The sequence below is a fragment of the Sarcophilus harrisii genome, chromosome 1 (genome assembly GCF_902635505.1).
Source record: "Sarcophilus harrisii chromosome 1, mSarHar1.11, whole genome shotgun sequence".
NCBI classification, from domain to species: domain Eukaryota; kingdom Metazoa; phylum Chordata; class Mammalia; order Dasyuromorphia; family Dasyuridae; genus Sarcophilus; species Sarcophilus harrisii.
Window position 1 is genome coordinate 649,195,676 of NC_045426.1, and position 16,863 is coordinate 649,212,538.

The 16,863-nt window shown below is 41.1% G+C and overlaps 1 protein-coding gene across 18 annotated transcripts in view; it reads right to left on the bottom strand.

Annotated features, from left to right (window-relative positions):
- The window catches only part of CACNA1A (calcium voltage-gated channel subunit alpha1 A), a 241,862-nt gene that overhangs the window by 21,882 nt on the left and 203,117 nt on the right, over window positions 1-16,863 (bottom strand). For 15 of the 18 annotated variants that reach the window (XM_031947675.1, XM_031947665.1, XM_031947664.1 and 12 more), the window contains 2 exons: window positions 15,698-15,794; window positions 12,134-12,239 (listed from right to left, as the gene is read on the bottom strand). In XM_031947675.1, the coding sequence (XP_031803535.1) occupies window positions 12,134-12,239; window positions 15,698-15,794 (203 nt within the window). Of the gene's footprint in view, window positions 1-12,133; window positions 12,240-14,798; window positions 14,896-15,697; window positions 15,795-16,863 lie in introns of all 18 variants that reach the window. The other 3 variants (XM_031947676.1, XM_031947671.1, XM_031947659.1) reach the window with 1 other exon arrangement.

Genomic DNA, 16,863 nt, shown 5'->3' on the forward strand with positions numbered 1-16,863 from the left:
ACTTCTGGGTGTTGATGATACTGCCAAGTGGAATAGCATAGAATGAAAAGAGAAAGAGGTCTTACACAGTATTTTGAGGGATACCCAATGTTAATGGACTTGACCTGGATAAAGATCCAGCAAAAAGAGACCAAAGAGTCTTCATTCAATAGGAGAAATACCAGGAGAGCAATGTCATGAAAACCATGAGAAGAGATTGTAAATAGAAGATCAATAGTATCAGTGAAGTTTGACGAAAAGGCCATTAGATTTGACAGTTATGAGATTGTTAGTAACTTTAGAGAGGGAAGAATGATGAAATGGGAAGCCAGACTGCAGATTGTTTAGAAGATAGTTAGAGGAAAGGAACTAGAGGTACTTAGGATAGACACCTTTCTCAAGGAGTTTAGCTGTGAATGGGATAAGAGATAAAAATTGTGTTTAGTGGAAGTAATCAATTCAAATGAAATGTCTAAAACATTTTTTTAAGGAAAGGGAAACATGGGCATATTTGTAGACAGCAGGGAAATAATAACCTAGATAGGGAGAGATTGAAGAAAAACAGAGAAGAGAGATGATAATGGCAATTTGCAATTTGCTGGAGAAGCCTGGAAAGGATAGGATCAGGATGCATTTTGAGGGATTGGCTTTGGCAAAGAGAAAGGCCACTTCATCTGAGATTGTGGTGAAGGAAGAGATTGTGGAGGGAGATATATGAGTGATGTGAGGTGAGGAAGAGTGAAGAAGAAGGAGCTGTCAGTGATTGGTCTTGATTTTTTTTAGTGAAATATAAGACAAGTGCTTGGCTGAGAGGTTGGGGTAAAAGGATACTGTGAGATATTTGAAAGGAAAGGTGAAGATTTAGACCAGCTGCTGTGGAAAATGGAACAGATAGAGAATCAATTAAAGTGGAATAGAATGTCTATCCTGCTGCAATGAGGGTCCAGTTGAACTTAGAGAACATATATTTGTAGAGGGCCTAGTCAGTTGACGTGATTTCCTCTAGCTCCATTCAATAGCATATGAAGAGGAGCAAAAGAAGTAACAAAGGTGGGAGTAATTCAAGGTTGAGATCAGGCAGTACTGTAGGAAGAGTGATAGGATAAGGTGGCAAGGCAAATAAGAGTGGAGGATGGTGTAGAGATCTTGTGGTTCACACAGGGGCTGAGACTGTAGCCACTGCAGGAGCACCAAGATGCCTGTAGGCTCTATCTTGGACATGCTGGGTTTGTGAAGCTAATAGGACTTCTGTGAGGTGTGATGGGAAGAGCACTGGTTCAGAAGTCAGAGGTTCTGGGTTCAAATTTCACTTCTGATGTTACCTGTATGGCCCTGAGGAAGTCACAATCCACTTGATTCTCAGTTTTCTCACTTATAAAATGAGGTGGTTGGACCAAATGGCTCCTAAGGGGCCTTTCAGCTCTAAATCTGTGATACTTTGATGATCTAGGAGGTGACTAGAATTTAGAAAAGAGATTGGGGTTAGATTTGGGAATCATCTGCATAGAGATGGTATGATAAGTGAGGATATGTCCAGAATAAAGGCCGCAAGACAGAGACTTAAGCAGCACCCATAATAAAGAGACACAAGATGGAAAATAACCTAGTCAGGGAGTCTGAAGAATGGTCACACTGGCAAAAGGAGAACTAAGACAGAGTAGTGTCATGGAAGCCAAGGGAGGGAAAGATGGCCAGCAGTACCAGTACTAAGAGGAGGTAAAGGAGCATGGGGACTGAGAAAAGGCAGTTAGAAGAGGTCATTGGTAACTTTGAAGAGCACAGTTTGAGTTGAGTGGGGTTTGAAGCCATATTAAAAAGATTAAGTCTAAATAAGGAGACTAAAGTTTCTCTTTAAGCAACCTAATAAATAGCAAGGCTAAAAGACTGACAAAGTCTGGGGTCACCAATGGAGCCTTCCTCTTCTTCCTCTCCTAGATGAACAAAGTCCTGTCTGGCCTCTGAGTGATAGGCCTTAGCTAGGCTCCCCCTTTTTAGCCAAGCTAGGTCAGGCTGCAGCAGTTCTGGGCCTAGACTTGTTTGTTCTCCCTCAGGGACTCTAACTTCTTTACCTTGCTTTGTTGACAGTAATTCATGATCATTAAGCCTGAGTAAATCTTTCCCACTGGTGGTGAAAGAGTGGAAGTAGTGAATGTTTGTAATTAAAAAAAAAAGTTTGTCATTGACCAGGAGGAGAGATATAGTATGGTAGCTTGGGGGAATAGCAAGATCAAATGAGGATATTCAGAGGATAAGATAGGTAGAGCTAATCATGCCAACTTAACCTACTTCCTTTTTTTTTTTTTTTTTTTTTGGTCAGGATTAATATATTAGACCAAGGAAATATCCTAGATGGAGGTTACAAAGATTTTAGTGAAATATTTGCCAGAGCTTCTCATGTTATTCTTTCAGACAAGATGGAGAGATGAAAGGTAGACAATAAAATAGTTAGCTAGATTAGTTCAATAATTGGACCCAAAGAGCAACTAATAATTTGATGTCAATCTGGTGGAGGATTTCTAATGACAGACTCCTGAGATCTAGCCATGGCTCCATACTACGGTATACTGCTATTAATGACTTGGGCAAATCAAAGAATCATAAAAAGATAGATTCTGAAAGTTGGAATCCCTTCTTCAGTGATTAAATATAACCCATACCCTTAAGGATCCATATTAGCCAAAATGCTAAGCACATTTTAACACATTATCTCAATTGATCCCCACAGCAACTCTGTGAATAGGCGCTATTATTATCCCCATTTTACAGTTGAGGAAACTGAGGCAGATGTGAATTGATTTGCACAGAATCACCCATCTATTAAGTGAGATCTGAATTCAGGTCTTTCTGACTCTAGGTTCAGCATCTTAATTCAGTGTGATGTCAAATGACATCAAAGCAAATCTGACTTATTATTCAGCTATATTTTCAAGACCTCTAAGGAGGGATAATTCACCTGTTCTCAAGACACTCCCACTTAACTTTTAAGCTCTGATAGCTTTACATACAAACCTAAACTAGCCTTCTTGCAACTTCCTTTGTTCCTGCTTTGGCCCTCTACAATCAAACAGAAGGCCATTCCTTTCCTCATAAGACAAACTTTTCAAATACTTAAAGAGCTATATTATTACCCCAAGTTTTCTCTTCTCCAGACTAAAAACTCCCAGTTCCTTCAAATAATTCTCCTAAGACATGGATTTAAGGCCCTTCCCTATATTAGTTGGATATTCTCCAGCTTATCAACTTAAACTGTTTGTGCTCTAAATTCAACACAGTAATATAGATAAGACTTGGGGAGGGAGATTGTCATTTCCCTTTTCCTGGAATTTATGCCTCTCTTAATTCAGCCCAAGATTGAATTAACTTTTTAAAAATTTTTAGGGGGAAATCACCTGGCTAACTCATCTCTGAGCTTATATAGTCTTAAAATCTCTAGATCCTTTTCAGAACAATTGCTTTTTAACCACACTTCCCCTATACGAATTCTTATTCATATTCAATCCCCCCATATGTAATTCTTTTTGTGTTCAATGTATGAATTTTCATTTATCCCTATTTAATTTCATTTTATTAAGTTCTGCCTCATGTTCTGCCCTTTCAAGATCCTTCTGGACTTGACCCTGTCATCTGGTGTGTTGGCTATTCCTCCCAGCTTTTTGTCTTCTGAAAATGTGATAAGTATTGCATTTGTTGCAATCTTTATCCAGATCATTCACAAAAAATATCATAAGCACATAGCCAAGCATAGATCCCTAAATACTTTCATGTTGACATCAGATTATTAACAATCACTTTTTGAATCTGGCAACCTACCCTATTCAGAATCCTTCTGATTATATCAGCATCAGGGCTCATATCTTTTCATCTTCTCCATAAGAAGATGTAGATACTCTAGCAAAAAGAGATAAAACATGTCCACAAACATTTCCTTTATCTATTGGTTTAGTAATCCTGTCAAAAATGGAAAGTAGGTTAGTCTGACTATGCTTGATGAAGCAATGGTGGTTCCATTCTCTTCCCTGTCACTACTTCCTTATCTAGACTCACCAATCATACCTTTAATGCTCCATTCTAGACTTTTTCCAGAAATCAGATTCAAGCTCAGTGACCTATAGTTTGCAGATTCTGTTTTCTTCCCTCTTTTTGAAAATCAGGACATCTACCCTTTGCTAATTTTAAAACACCACTTTTATTTTCTATGTTTGCTCAAATATTACTATCACATCTGGGTCAAATGCCTTGAATTCATAAGGAACAGTGAGGCACTCTTACTAGCTTCTGTCTTAGGTACTGACTCCCTGTTAGTCATTTTTGTTTTGTCATTTCCAGTGTAAAGGTCATCTCTTCTTTGCAAAGAAAACAAATGAAATATGAATGAGCAGTGCTGTCTTTTCCCTATGGTCAGTTATCATCATCTTATTTTTCTCCAGCAAGAGTCCTGTCCTTTCTTTGTTCCTTTTTCCCCTCAACATAACTAAAAAGCACCTTTTTAAAAAATTAACCTTAGTTTCTCTTTTTCAGCTTCAGATCATTCTAAGGTTTAGCATTTCACACATTTTTATAGGTTAATGCTACATTCTCATACTCATTCTTTATTACCTAGTTTTACTTCCATCTTCCGTACTTAAAGAAAAATAACTAACTTGGTTGTGCTCTAAATAACTAACTTGGTTGGTTAATGTTCTGTGCATCTGCATTGATTTCATAAGAACACATACATATTTTATTCCTCAGTGGAATTGTTTCTGTGTCTTCAGGATATCATTTTTTAAACATGACTCATCCCTCTGGGGCTGATTTCCTAAAGGCATACCCAGATGATATGTTTATTAAATTTGCATCTGGCACCAAGTTGGAAGCAAGAGCAAGAAAGACAAAGTCAAGTTCCAAAAAGATCTAGATGGGCTATAAAGATGATGGGCTATAACGATGATCTATTTAAATGAAACTTAATAGAAGTAAAGGCAAAGTACTATATCTGGTCATATCTGTGATCCTGGACAAGTCATTTAAACTTATTTGTCTTAATTTCCTCATCTGTAAGATGAACTGGCAAAGGGAATAGCAAATCTCTCCAGTATCTCTGCCAAGAAAACTCCAAATGGGGTCATGAAATGTTGGACATGACTGAAAAATGACTGAACAACAACACTACAACTTCAATAAATATAAAATATGGAAAGACGGCTAGACAATAGTTCATAAGAACTTAAAAGTTTTAATGCTCTAAAAATTCAAAAAATTAGCAATTCAATTTGTCACTCAAAAAAACATATTTTAGGCTATTAAGAGAAGAACAGTATTTTGAACATGGGAAGAGATAATCTTATTGCATTCTGCCTTGAGAATCATAACTAGGTGACAAAACTTTACAGGGTACCTGTAGTGCTACCTGGCTGGCTATCTCTCACCTACCTAAGCAGCTCCCAGACTCTCTTTTCAGCAGTATGCAAACCTTAAGATGCTTCTTCCTTCTGGAAATTAAACTCTAGGCAAGCTTCTACTTCCTATATTCCTTTGTGGCAAGTGTACAAATTCCTAGTTATGGCAGTCAACATCTAGGGTGCTGTGTTCAAGTACTTGGTGCTGCATTTTAGGAAGTACATTGATAAACTGGAGAGAATTCGGAGGAAGACAAATACAATGATGGGGAACCTCAGCATCATATCACATAAGGTACTATGTGATATGAAGGTACTAGGGATGTTAGCCTGGAGAGGACTTAGAGCTATCTTCAGAAATGTGAAAAGTTGCTGTAGGGAAGAGGGATTATATTTATTTTGTTTGGTCCTAGAGGTGAGAAGTGAGAGAAATGGATGGAAGAGATGAGAGGCAAGTTTATGCAATATGAACAACTTCCTAATAATTAGGAGTAGGATTGACTGGCTTTGGAGGCAGGGGGTTTTCCTTCCCTTAGGTCTTAAATCAAAGTCTGGGCAGCCACTTCTTGGAAATGATAGTAATAATTATAACTGGTATCATGTAGCATTTCGGGGTTTGTAAAGCATTGTATATACATTGTATACATGTATATATACATTCTTTCATTTGATAACTAGTGACTCCATGAGGTAGGCAAAAGTATTACAATTTTCATTTTGTAAATAAGGAAAGAGACTCAGAGGGGTTTTGACTGGTCTATGGTCACATTTCTATTAAGTGTAGTTGGGATCTATAATCCCCAAATCCAATAATCTTTCCACTATATCACAGTGGGTCTATATTGCTGTAGATGACATTCTTAGTAAAGTATAGGTTGAACTAACTGGTGACCTCTGAGATTGTTGTTAAGTCATTTTGTCACGTCTGGTTCTTTGTGACCCCATGGGCCTGCTATCCTTCACTATCTCCTGAAGTCTGTTCATGTTCATTTCTTCCATGACATTATCCATCTCATCCTTTGCGGTCCCTTTTTCCTTTTGCCTTCAATCTTTTCCAGCATCAGGGTCTTTTCCAGTGAGTCCTGTCTTCTTATTGTATGGCCAAAGTAAATTTCAGTTTTGGTATTAGTCCTTCCAATGAGTAGTCTGAATTTATTTCTTTAAGTATCGACAGATTTGATCTCTGCACTGTCTGAGGGACTCTCAGACGTCTTCTCCAGCACCACAATTTGAAAGAATCAGTTGTGTAGTTTTCAGCTTTCTTCAAAGTCCAACTCTCACAGCCATATATTGCTACTTTGACTATACGGACATTTGTCAGCAAGGTGATGTCTCTACTTTTTAGTATATTGTCCAGATTTGTCATAGCTTTCCTCCCAAGGAACAAGAGTCTTTTAATTCCATGGCTGCAGTTGTCCTTTAGTCTTTGAGTCCAGGAATATAAAATCTGATACTATTTCCATTTCTTCTTACTTTGTTTTCCAGGAGATGATGAGACTAATGACCAAGATCTGTTGGGGTTTTTTGATGTTAAGTTTCATGACAGATTTTACACATTACTCTTTTTCACCCTCAAGAGGCTTCTTAATTCTTACTCACTTTCTGCCATCAGAGTGGTATTGTCTGCATATCTGATTGTTGATATTTCTCCTGTCAGCCTTAATTCTGACTTTTGATTTGTCCAGTTTGTCATTTCACATGATGTACTCTGCATATAAGTTAAATAAATAAGGTGACAGTTTATAGGTTTATCTCTACTCCTTTCCCAATCGTAAACCATTCAATTGTTCCATGTTCCATGTTCAGTTCTAACTGTTGCTTCTTGGCTCACGTACTCCCTCAGGAGACAAGAAGATGATCTGGTACTCCCATCTCTGTAAGAAATTGCCACATTTTGTGGTGATCCACATAGTCAAAGGCTATGTAGTCAATGAAGCAGAAGTATATTTTTTTTGGGGGGGAACTCCATTTTTGTCTCCATAATCCAGCAAATGGTTGCAATTTGGTCTCTAATTCCTCTGCCTCTACAAAAGCCAGGCAATTCTTTAGGTAATTCTTGGTTCCCATATTGCTGAAACCTATCTTGCAGGATCTTAAGCATAATCTTGCTGGCATGTAAAATGAGCACAATTGTTTGGTAATTTGAACATTTTTTGGCCTTTCCCTCCCTTAGGATTGGGATGTAAACTGATCTTTTTTAATTCAGTGGCCACTGTTGAGTTTTCCAAATTTGCTGGAATATTGAATGCACCACTTTAACTGCAACATCTTTTAGGGTTTAAAATAGCTCAGCTGAAATTCCATGACTTCCTCTACCCTTATTATTACCAATACTTTCTAAGGCTCACTTGACTTTATTCTCTAGGATGTCTGGTTCTAGATCAGTAGCCACAGCATTGAGGTTATCTGTGGATGTTAAAATCTTTCTTGTATAGTTGTTCTGTGTATTCTTGCCACCTCTTCTTAATCTCCTCTACTTCTAAGTCCCTACCATTTTTGGCTTTTATCATGCCCATTTTTTACATGAAACGTTCCCTTGATATCTCTAATTTTCTTGAAGAGATCTTTTGTCTTTCATATTCTACTATTCTATTTTTTTTGCATTATTCATTTAAGAAAACCTTTTTATCTCTCCTTGCTATTCTCCATTCATTTGTGTACATCTCTCCCTTTCACTTTTTGCTATCTTTATTTGCCCAGATATTTATAAAGTCTCATCAGATAGCCATTTTGCTTTCTTGCTATTCTTTTCCTCTGAAATAGTTTTTATTGCTGCCTCTTATGCAACATTGTAAATATCTGTCCATAGTTCTTTAGTAAGTCTATCTACCACATCCAATCTCTTAAATCTATTCATCACTTATATTCATAAAGAATTTTCTTTAGGTCATACCTATATGGTCTGATGATTTCCCCCATTTTCTTCAATTTAAATCTGAATTTTTAAAATAAGAAGCTCATGATCTGAGCCATACTCAGCTCCAAATCTTGTTTTAACTGACCTCGTCTGCCTTTGACTGCAAAGTATATAATAAACCTGATTTCTAGATTGACATCTGTGTGCCTTTTGGGTTGTTGAAAAAGAGCATCTGCTATAACCAGTGAATTATCTTGAGAAAATTCTACTGGTCTCTGCTCTTCATTTTCTTTTCCAAGACCAAACTTGCCTGTTATTACAATTAACTTTGATTTCCTTTTTAGCATTCTGATCCCCTATGATGATTTTTTTGGGGGTGTTATTTCTAGATGTAAGTTTTCACAGAACTGATCAAAAGTGATCAACTTAGTCCTCTTTAACTTCAGTGGTTGAATCATAGATTTGCATTACTGTGATGTTGAATGGTTTGTCTTGGATTCAAATAGATATCATTCTGTCATTTTTGAGATTATGCTTCTTTTCTCAACTTTTTATTGGCTATGAAGGCTATTTTATTTCTTCTAAGGGATTCTTGCTCTGTCCAATCCTATCCATTTAAGTTCACTCAAACCTAAGGTGTTGATGCTTAATCTTTCTATCTTCTGTTGTTAACACATCCAACTTACCTTGGTTTATAGATCTTCTGTTCCAGGCTCCTGTACAATATTAATTTTTACAGCATTGGACTTATCAATTTCTAAGTTGCTCAAAAGTTCCAAGACAGTTGATTTGGCTCACTAGATTCATGTTCTCTAATGGTAACTGGACTTTTTTCTGTCTCATTCCCTATGATAGTTGTTCTCACTTTTTCCCTTTCTTCAGCTTCCAAACTTGATTTCTTTCCAGTTAACCTTGACTCTTAATTTGTTAATACAGAGGCTGACTTGAGTTCTCCATACTTCCATCCTCCCTCACCTCCTAAAGTCTCTTTTCAGCATCACCCATTCTCTCCTCTTTTTGCCTGGACCTTCATGGATAAAAGGAGCTTCATCTTTGCTAAGACAAAGCAAAGCCATCCACCACCTTCTTTTGGCTGTTGCTCCCATCTTATTTCCTTCAGAGATAGCTGGGTGGTACAGCAGATCATACAACGACCCTAGAGTCAAGAAGACCTGAGTTCAAATCCTACCTCAGGTTTCTACTAGTTGTATGACCCATGGCAAGTCACAATACCTGCTCAGTTTCCACATCTGTAAAATAAAGATAATAGCAGCATCTACCTTCCAGGTTTATTGTGAGGATAAAACAAAATATCTGTGCTATATAAATGATAACTATTATTCAGGGTCTTGCTCTATTAATTGCCATCTTTCTGTTATTTTTCAGCTTCTTTTTTTCTATTGTTCCTTCCTATTCATCTACAATCATTTTTAAGCCTCCCCAGTCCTAAAAATTAACAACCCACCCAAACTAATCTTTTCCTCCATGCAGTTATTTCTGTGAGCTCACCCTTCTAATTTCTCTTTCTTTTTATCACCAACTTCTCAAGAGCCATCTCTGCTTCCTTTATTGCCTGCTTGTTAATTCTGGCTTTTGTTCCTACTGCTCTTCCCAAACTATTCTCCTGAACATGTCCAATCACTCCTCATTCTCTGTGCTCCAATCTATCTCTCTGAGCTGCCTCTGACTTCTCCTGAGTCACAGCTCTGATTAGTCCTGTCTTACACAGAGCCATTCAATAGCCCCTCAGGGTTCACAAAATAAAGCTTAAACTCAAGGAGTTATACAATATACATATATAGATGTCAGGAATATTTGAAAGAGTACTGAACTGGGAGTCAAGGACCTCTAGGTTTGAATACAAGCTTGGATTTGTGTAACTGTGTTACTATGGGTTTGTCACTTCATCTCTGTCTGCCTCCGTTTCTTCATCAGTAAAATGAGGATCGTCATCTTTGCACTACCTACCTCATAACAATATTGTGAAAAAAGTGCTCTGTAAATTTTCAGATACCAGATCAATGGGACTTCTTATTCCATCCAGGATGGATGTTGTTCCTCAAACATACCTTATGCTTTCTCAAAGGAGATATCTGTTACCTGTCAAGACTCAAGTCATCCATCAAGATGGATCATACAAATCGGATTCTCTGGCTTTTTTCTTCTATAGCATAACTTTCATGGCTTTCTTAGGGCATTTCCAACTCACTGTTTGCATTAGGAGTATATGCATCCTTGTTTTATCAATTAAGCCATGAGCTACTGGGCAACAAGGATCACTTCTTACTCATCTCTAGGTTTCTATTTTTTCTCACAGAGGAAGTATGCAGTAAATATGTGGTGAATGAAGATGAACAGTATGAGCAGAATAATCTGTTAAAGAAATACTCCCCTCCACTGACAAGTATACTCATGATTTCCATAACCTAGAATACATTTTTCTTAACCACACTATGTGCTCCTGAGCCACTCATCCCTAATTCTCTCTGTCCCTTCTCTTCACACCAAAAATCTGATTTTACCACTAACATTTGATTACTTTCAAATATATACAGTAACAGGCTAACATAGGAGGTATGTTTTATTAAGTATGTTCTTTAATGACTAGATAAGAATGAGTATTATGAATATTGCTTCTAAGTACAATGAACTGACCACTGGACCTAGAGTCAGGAAGAACTGAACCTAAATCCTACATTAGACACTTACAAGTGATGTAACTCTAAGCAAGTCACTTAATCGCTCTCTATAAAATGGGGATAATAAAAGTACCTGCCTCAAAAAGATTGTTGCAAGGTGTCAAATAAGATGTTTGTAAAATACTTAGCAGAGTGCCTGGTACATAGGAGGTGCTGTATAAATGCTAGCTGTTATCATTATTATTCTAAAGTACTTAAAAGCATTCTCAGCTAGGTTAAAGATTATCTCCTACAATCTTGCATTACTTGCTTACTCAAGTCTTTATCTTCCAACTCATTCTAACTCATTAGTGCCTAGGATGTGCTTTCTCTTTTAAGTGAGGTTGTGTGGCACTAAACTATCTACACTCTCTTTCCAGGCTGTTGGCTAATCACTTTGAGCATAAGGATATTGGCCAGATGGATGGATGCCTAGGGTTATGGGTACACTCTATGGCCATGGAAGTGGATGAAGCAAACAGGTGCCACGCAGAAGGACATGCCCAAGCAGCTTTGTGCTCCAACTGGGTGAGTTACCCTGCTCACTCTGGCTTCAGACCAAGGCTTGCACAAATCATCACACCATTCACACCAGTGGGTTCAAGGGGCAGGTTTTCACTGGGGTGATTGTATTTCATCACAGAGTACTCCAAAGACAGATATTTTCTCTAAAGATAGGGATCTCAGAATGTCATCTCAGGAGATTTTCCTTCCAAGGGGAGCATGAAAGAGTCTAGTAAAGGCCCTGCTATGTACCCTACAGAGTCAGGGGCAGTACACAGGTCTCTGGGGTCCAATTGCTGTCTTTAACTTCCTCATTATTTCTATCATTTCTTAGAAAATGTCCTATGAAAGGGTCCCCAAAGATACTTTGATGGAATGCTCTCTTTTCTAGGAGTGGGGTATTTGGGCCCTGATATGAGTCTTCCTGTCTCTCTTCCTTCTATTGTCCAACCCATTTATGTACAGCTACCCTCTTGGGGAAGGCATTTTTTCAGGTGGTCAATGGGATCTTTTGGCAGAGACACCGTCCTCCACTGAGCTTCTTCTATTCAGTCAGGCAAGGGAAGAGCAACGCCTCTGACCCTTGGGTGTGGGCCCAGTCAGGACTGTCTTTTTCAACCCATTAGATCTCAGAAGGACCACTGAACCTCTCTCTGTCCACACGCCCTCCTGCCTTTCAGAGAACCAAGGTCTTGGTTCAGTATTGGTGCCTCCCATCTCTCTCACCCCTTTTTTACCTTTGGCAATTTTAATGTCTAGGGCCGTCCGGATCAGGGCCATAAGAGTAGAGTTGAAATGAACTGTGTTGTCATCTGCAACAGGCAAATCCATTCGCAAAAGTCTCTGCGGAGAGTCAACATGGAGCCAATCAGCTCAGTGCCCCTGTCATCATCACCCATGTCCTTAGCCCCTTCCAGAATGCATTTCAAAAACCAAAGAGCAGCAGGAAGAACTCTGTGATTGGCCAGGTATCTGGTAATTGCCCAGAGTCCCCATTTCTTGGGGTTGGCCCCAGACTCCCGCCTTCTGTCTGTGAGGAGGGAGCACTCCTTTGTGGCGCTCTGCTTGAGCCACACTTAACGCCTTCTGCATCCTCTGCATGCAGCTGGAAATTCCTTCTGTTTGTAAGCCCCTTTAGCCCCTCTCTTGGAATCTTGCACCCTCCCCCACCATTTCCCTTGGTCTTCCTATGCCATGGCCCAACAGAGTTCTCCCTGGATGACTCGATTCAGATAAAACTCCAAAGAAAAAGGGGACATGTCTGAAGCCTCACAGACCCATTTCTGGGAGAGCATGCAGGCAGCAGAGGCAGAGCAGAAGCACAGAACACGGGGGCCATGGGATGGGCAGGAGCACCCTCCCGCTTGGGCCAGACGACATCAGATCAGACCAGACCGTGACACGCTACATTCTCTCTGAGAAGATGCTCAGTGCACACGCAGGTGGGCAGGCAGGGGCCGGTTATGTGGGCCACTGGCCCGAGGAGGTGGGAGCGGAAGCCGTGCAGGGCATGCAACACACAGCAGCCGTGGACAAGGCGTCACAGACAGGAAAGCATCCACATGGAATCTCGAGACTCATTCATAGCTCCCATAGAGATCAGTATTGAGTGACAGGTCCAGATTTCGGCTCAGTGCGATGGTGGGGGAGTGGGGGTGGGGTCTGCTCCCTAGTCCCAGGGGCGTGCTGGGGGTGTGGCAGGAAGGACGGCCAGGTCAGACTGTAAGTGGTATGGAGATGGTGTTGGGTGTGAGGTCCATCAGGGGGCTGAGACACTGAGCCCACTGTCCTCGGTGGGACAGTTAGTGAGAAACAGGAGGATGAGGAGTTAGGCACATGGACTTAGGAGACACGGACTCAGCCAGGAAGGGGGGTGTGGTGTGTGCTGAGGGAGAGCAGATGCCGACACAGGGACAAAGACAGACATGCACATGTCAGGGGCCAGAGGAGGCAGGGAAAGGCCAAGAGAGGAGGGGGAGACGGGCACAGAGGGGAGACAGTGGCGGGATTGAAGGCAAGAAGTCTGCTTGGAGGCAGAGGGCTTTGGCTGCCAGCAGTGGAGGCTGCCCCGGACAAACGTGGAGGGAGTCAGGACCCGCAGAGAAGGAAGGATGAATGAGGAGGGCAGGGGAGAGAAGCTATGAGACAGGCTAGAACTGCATTGACAGAGAGGGAGGTGGAAGGGACACTGTGAAGGGGAGGGCAAAGGGAACAAGCCAAGTGGAAAGGTTGGGGCTATTAGGGTCTCTTGTCAGGGGATGACTTTCTTTCTTTCTTTTTAAAGTTCCAAATCTTAGATAGTTACTGTGGCTTATCTGAGAAATCTGTCCTCGGAGAGATGGGAATCCCAGGGTCATGCAGGGCCCAGAGAGGAGATTTGTTTGGGACACATAGAAGACATTGCTTGAGGTCAGCAGGATGGGGAAGGCTAGAGGGATGGCTTTAGTTTAGAAACTCAGCTGGAACCTCAGAAAGATTCTACCTCAAAGGCTACTAGGAATTTCCCCCAAGTTCCTGCTGCGGGCTCTCTTTGGATGGAGAAGTTTTTTCTTTGCTCCCTTCAGCATGCACAGGGCTCCTTTCATGCACACCCCCTTTACCCCTGTCCCACTCTGGGCCCTTCCTGGGAGATGCAGCATGCATATCCACAGTGTCAGGGAGCCAGCCTGTCCTGGGACCCCAGCTTCGGCTTGCCCATCTACTCTGGAACAACAAAGAAGCACATTCCAATGTTGGGGGCCGGGCATCCAGGGGGCTCTGTAAAGCCATCCCTGGGCATTGAGGGGATGTGTATGGGGGAATAGGGGAGTGGGAAAGAGGGCTCAGGATTCTCATGGGAAATTTCCCTTCTTCTCTTAGCTAAGCATGATTCCAGATGATTGGAAAACTTCTTGGGGACCTCTCTAGGGTGAGCCAAGATAGTCCTGCCCTGTTCAATTATCTCTACTTTGCCACAGGTTTTCTACCCCATTCCCCACTTCCCAGGTCAGGACTAAGGGCTATGCAGTGTGTGTGTGTGTGTGTGTGTGTGTGTGTGAGAGAGAGAGAGAGAGAGAGAGAGAGAGAGAAAGAAAAAGAGAGAGACGGGATGGGATGGTGATACTTGCGCTTTGAAGGTGTTTGCTTCATGGCAGTGACTGAGGGACTTGGTCTGATTCTCAAGTGACCCCTCCCACCCCATGCTACTGGCCATAATGGAGTCTCTGAAACACAACACACTAACCAAAGAGAATGGACACAACTGTATTGGTTAAAGAAGATCATGACGATGAGAATTATTTTGCTCAAGGAAAAAAAAAAGAAAGAATCAATAGAAAAAGAGATCTGGTAGGTTGTCTTTGTCAGCATTTAAAAAAAGAAAAGTGACCTTTTTTCCTTTGGTGGGTGTCAGATTTAGTCTACCTTATAAGCAACTCGGGCTGGACACTTCTTCCCCAAACCCAGGGGTGGAGACATGTGTCTGAGCATCTCATACATGTCCGGGTAAGCCATGCGGCCCCTGGCAGCACCAAAACAACAAAACCAGAACCAAAAAGAAAAAAGAAAAAGAAAAAAGAAAAACAAAAAAAACCAACAAAAAACCAAGAGAGGAAAAAAACACAGAGAGAAGAACCACACGAGCCAAAAAAATCAGGAAAAAATAGAGAGAGATGCAGAGAACAAGAAAAAATATATTTTTAAACAAATTGAAAAGGGGGAAAAATGGAAGAAAAGTAATAAAAAAGATTACTTCACTGCTCATTGGCAGAGAGAAAGAGCAAAGTCATGTTCACTTCTGACTTTGATTTCTTGGCAAATCAGCAAGGGGGGGGGATGGCTTGAAACTCTTTACTAGAAACCTGGAAACCTTTTTTTTTTCTTTAAACTTGGACAAAGTCCCACAACTAAAAAGGGATATTTTACTGGGGGAGAGGGACCTGGGAAAGAGGGCAGGGCACGTCAGGAGTTGAGGGGAAAGGGAGTGGAGTCAATGATAGAGTCGTCAATGCAGTTTTACTCCTCCCCAAATGGAAATCCATATTAATGCGACTTTGGTTTGGGGAAGGGGGCAGTTGAGACCCTGGAATGCCCAGCTTTAGCTAACAGCAAGCAGAGATGGTGGAAGGTAACTTGAGATATATGCTCCATGCTTTTTGAGTCTAAGTGACTGCGTTATCTTAGGCATTCTGTTTGCTAAGAGGTCACTAATTAAATGCAAGATATATTGAAAGATGTATATATATATATATGAAATATATATATTAAGAACCAAAAGCCACATTCATTCCGTTGATGCTAGCAGGTTTTAGTGGAAATCAAACCTTGCAAGCAACCCTATGAGGACATTTCTTGCCTAAGCCGAGAGGGGGAGATATAACACGCAATAAACTGTACATATCCTTATAATGAATCCGACCGCTGTAAGAAGAATACATGGGTGTTAGTGCAGATTCTAAGGGTCAAATACAACATGTACATGTATACAGACACAGCATCACACAGCGATGTCATGGGATCACGGCCACAGAGATAAATAACAGGGCTGGAAATGCCCAGCACTGACTCCAGACATTTGTGCCGGAATAAAGGAACTGGAGAAACATAACTGCACACAAGAGAGTGAGGAAAGAGGGGGCAACGAGAATACAGTCTTTCTCATCCTTCATTCTTTTACGTTTCGTTTAAGCAAGCACACCAATTGGTCAGGGGGACCCCCCAGCTATCTGCTTGGAGACAAGCTCTGTGTTCGAGTCAAAGCTCGTTCTGAGGCCCATGACCCATAGGGGTTAGTAGACAGAGTGATGCTGTGGAAGGAGTCCCCAATTCACATCCTGCCTTTGTAGCTTTTTAGTGGAGGAATCTTGGGGTGGTCCCTTTCCCTCAGAGCCTCAGGCTTTTCATCTGTAAACTGAGCGGCTCAGACTAAGTGCTCCCTATAATCCCTTTCACCTCCAGATTAAAGATCAAATCTATGTGTGCTCTCACACACACACCACACAAACACACACACACACACATACATGCATGCACCCACACACACACACACCACACACACACACCACACAAGCACACACACACGCACCACACACACACCACACAAGCACACACACACGCACCACACACACACCACACAAGCACACACACACGCACCACACACACACCACACAAACACACACACTACACAAATACACACGCATACACACACCACACACACCCACACCACACAAACACACACATACGCACACACATACCACACACACCACACAAATACACACTACACAAACACACACACACCACACACACACCACACACACCACACAAACACACACTACACAAACACACGCACACACACCACACACACACACACATACTCACACACACACCACACAAACACACACACACATTACACAAACACATAACCATCCCTTGACTGGACCGAGAAAGGAGGTTGGTGGTACGACAACAAAGCACAGTTGGGCTTATAAGG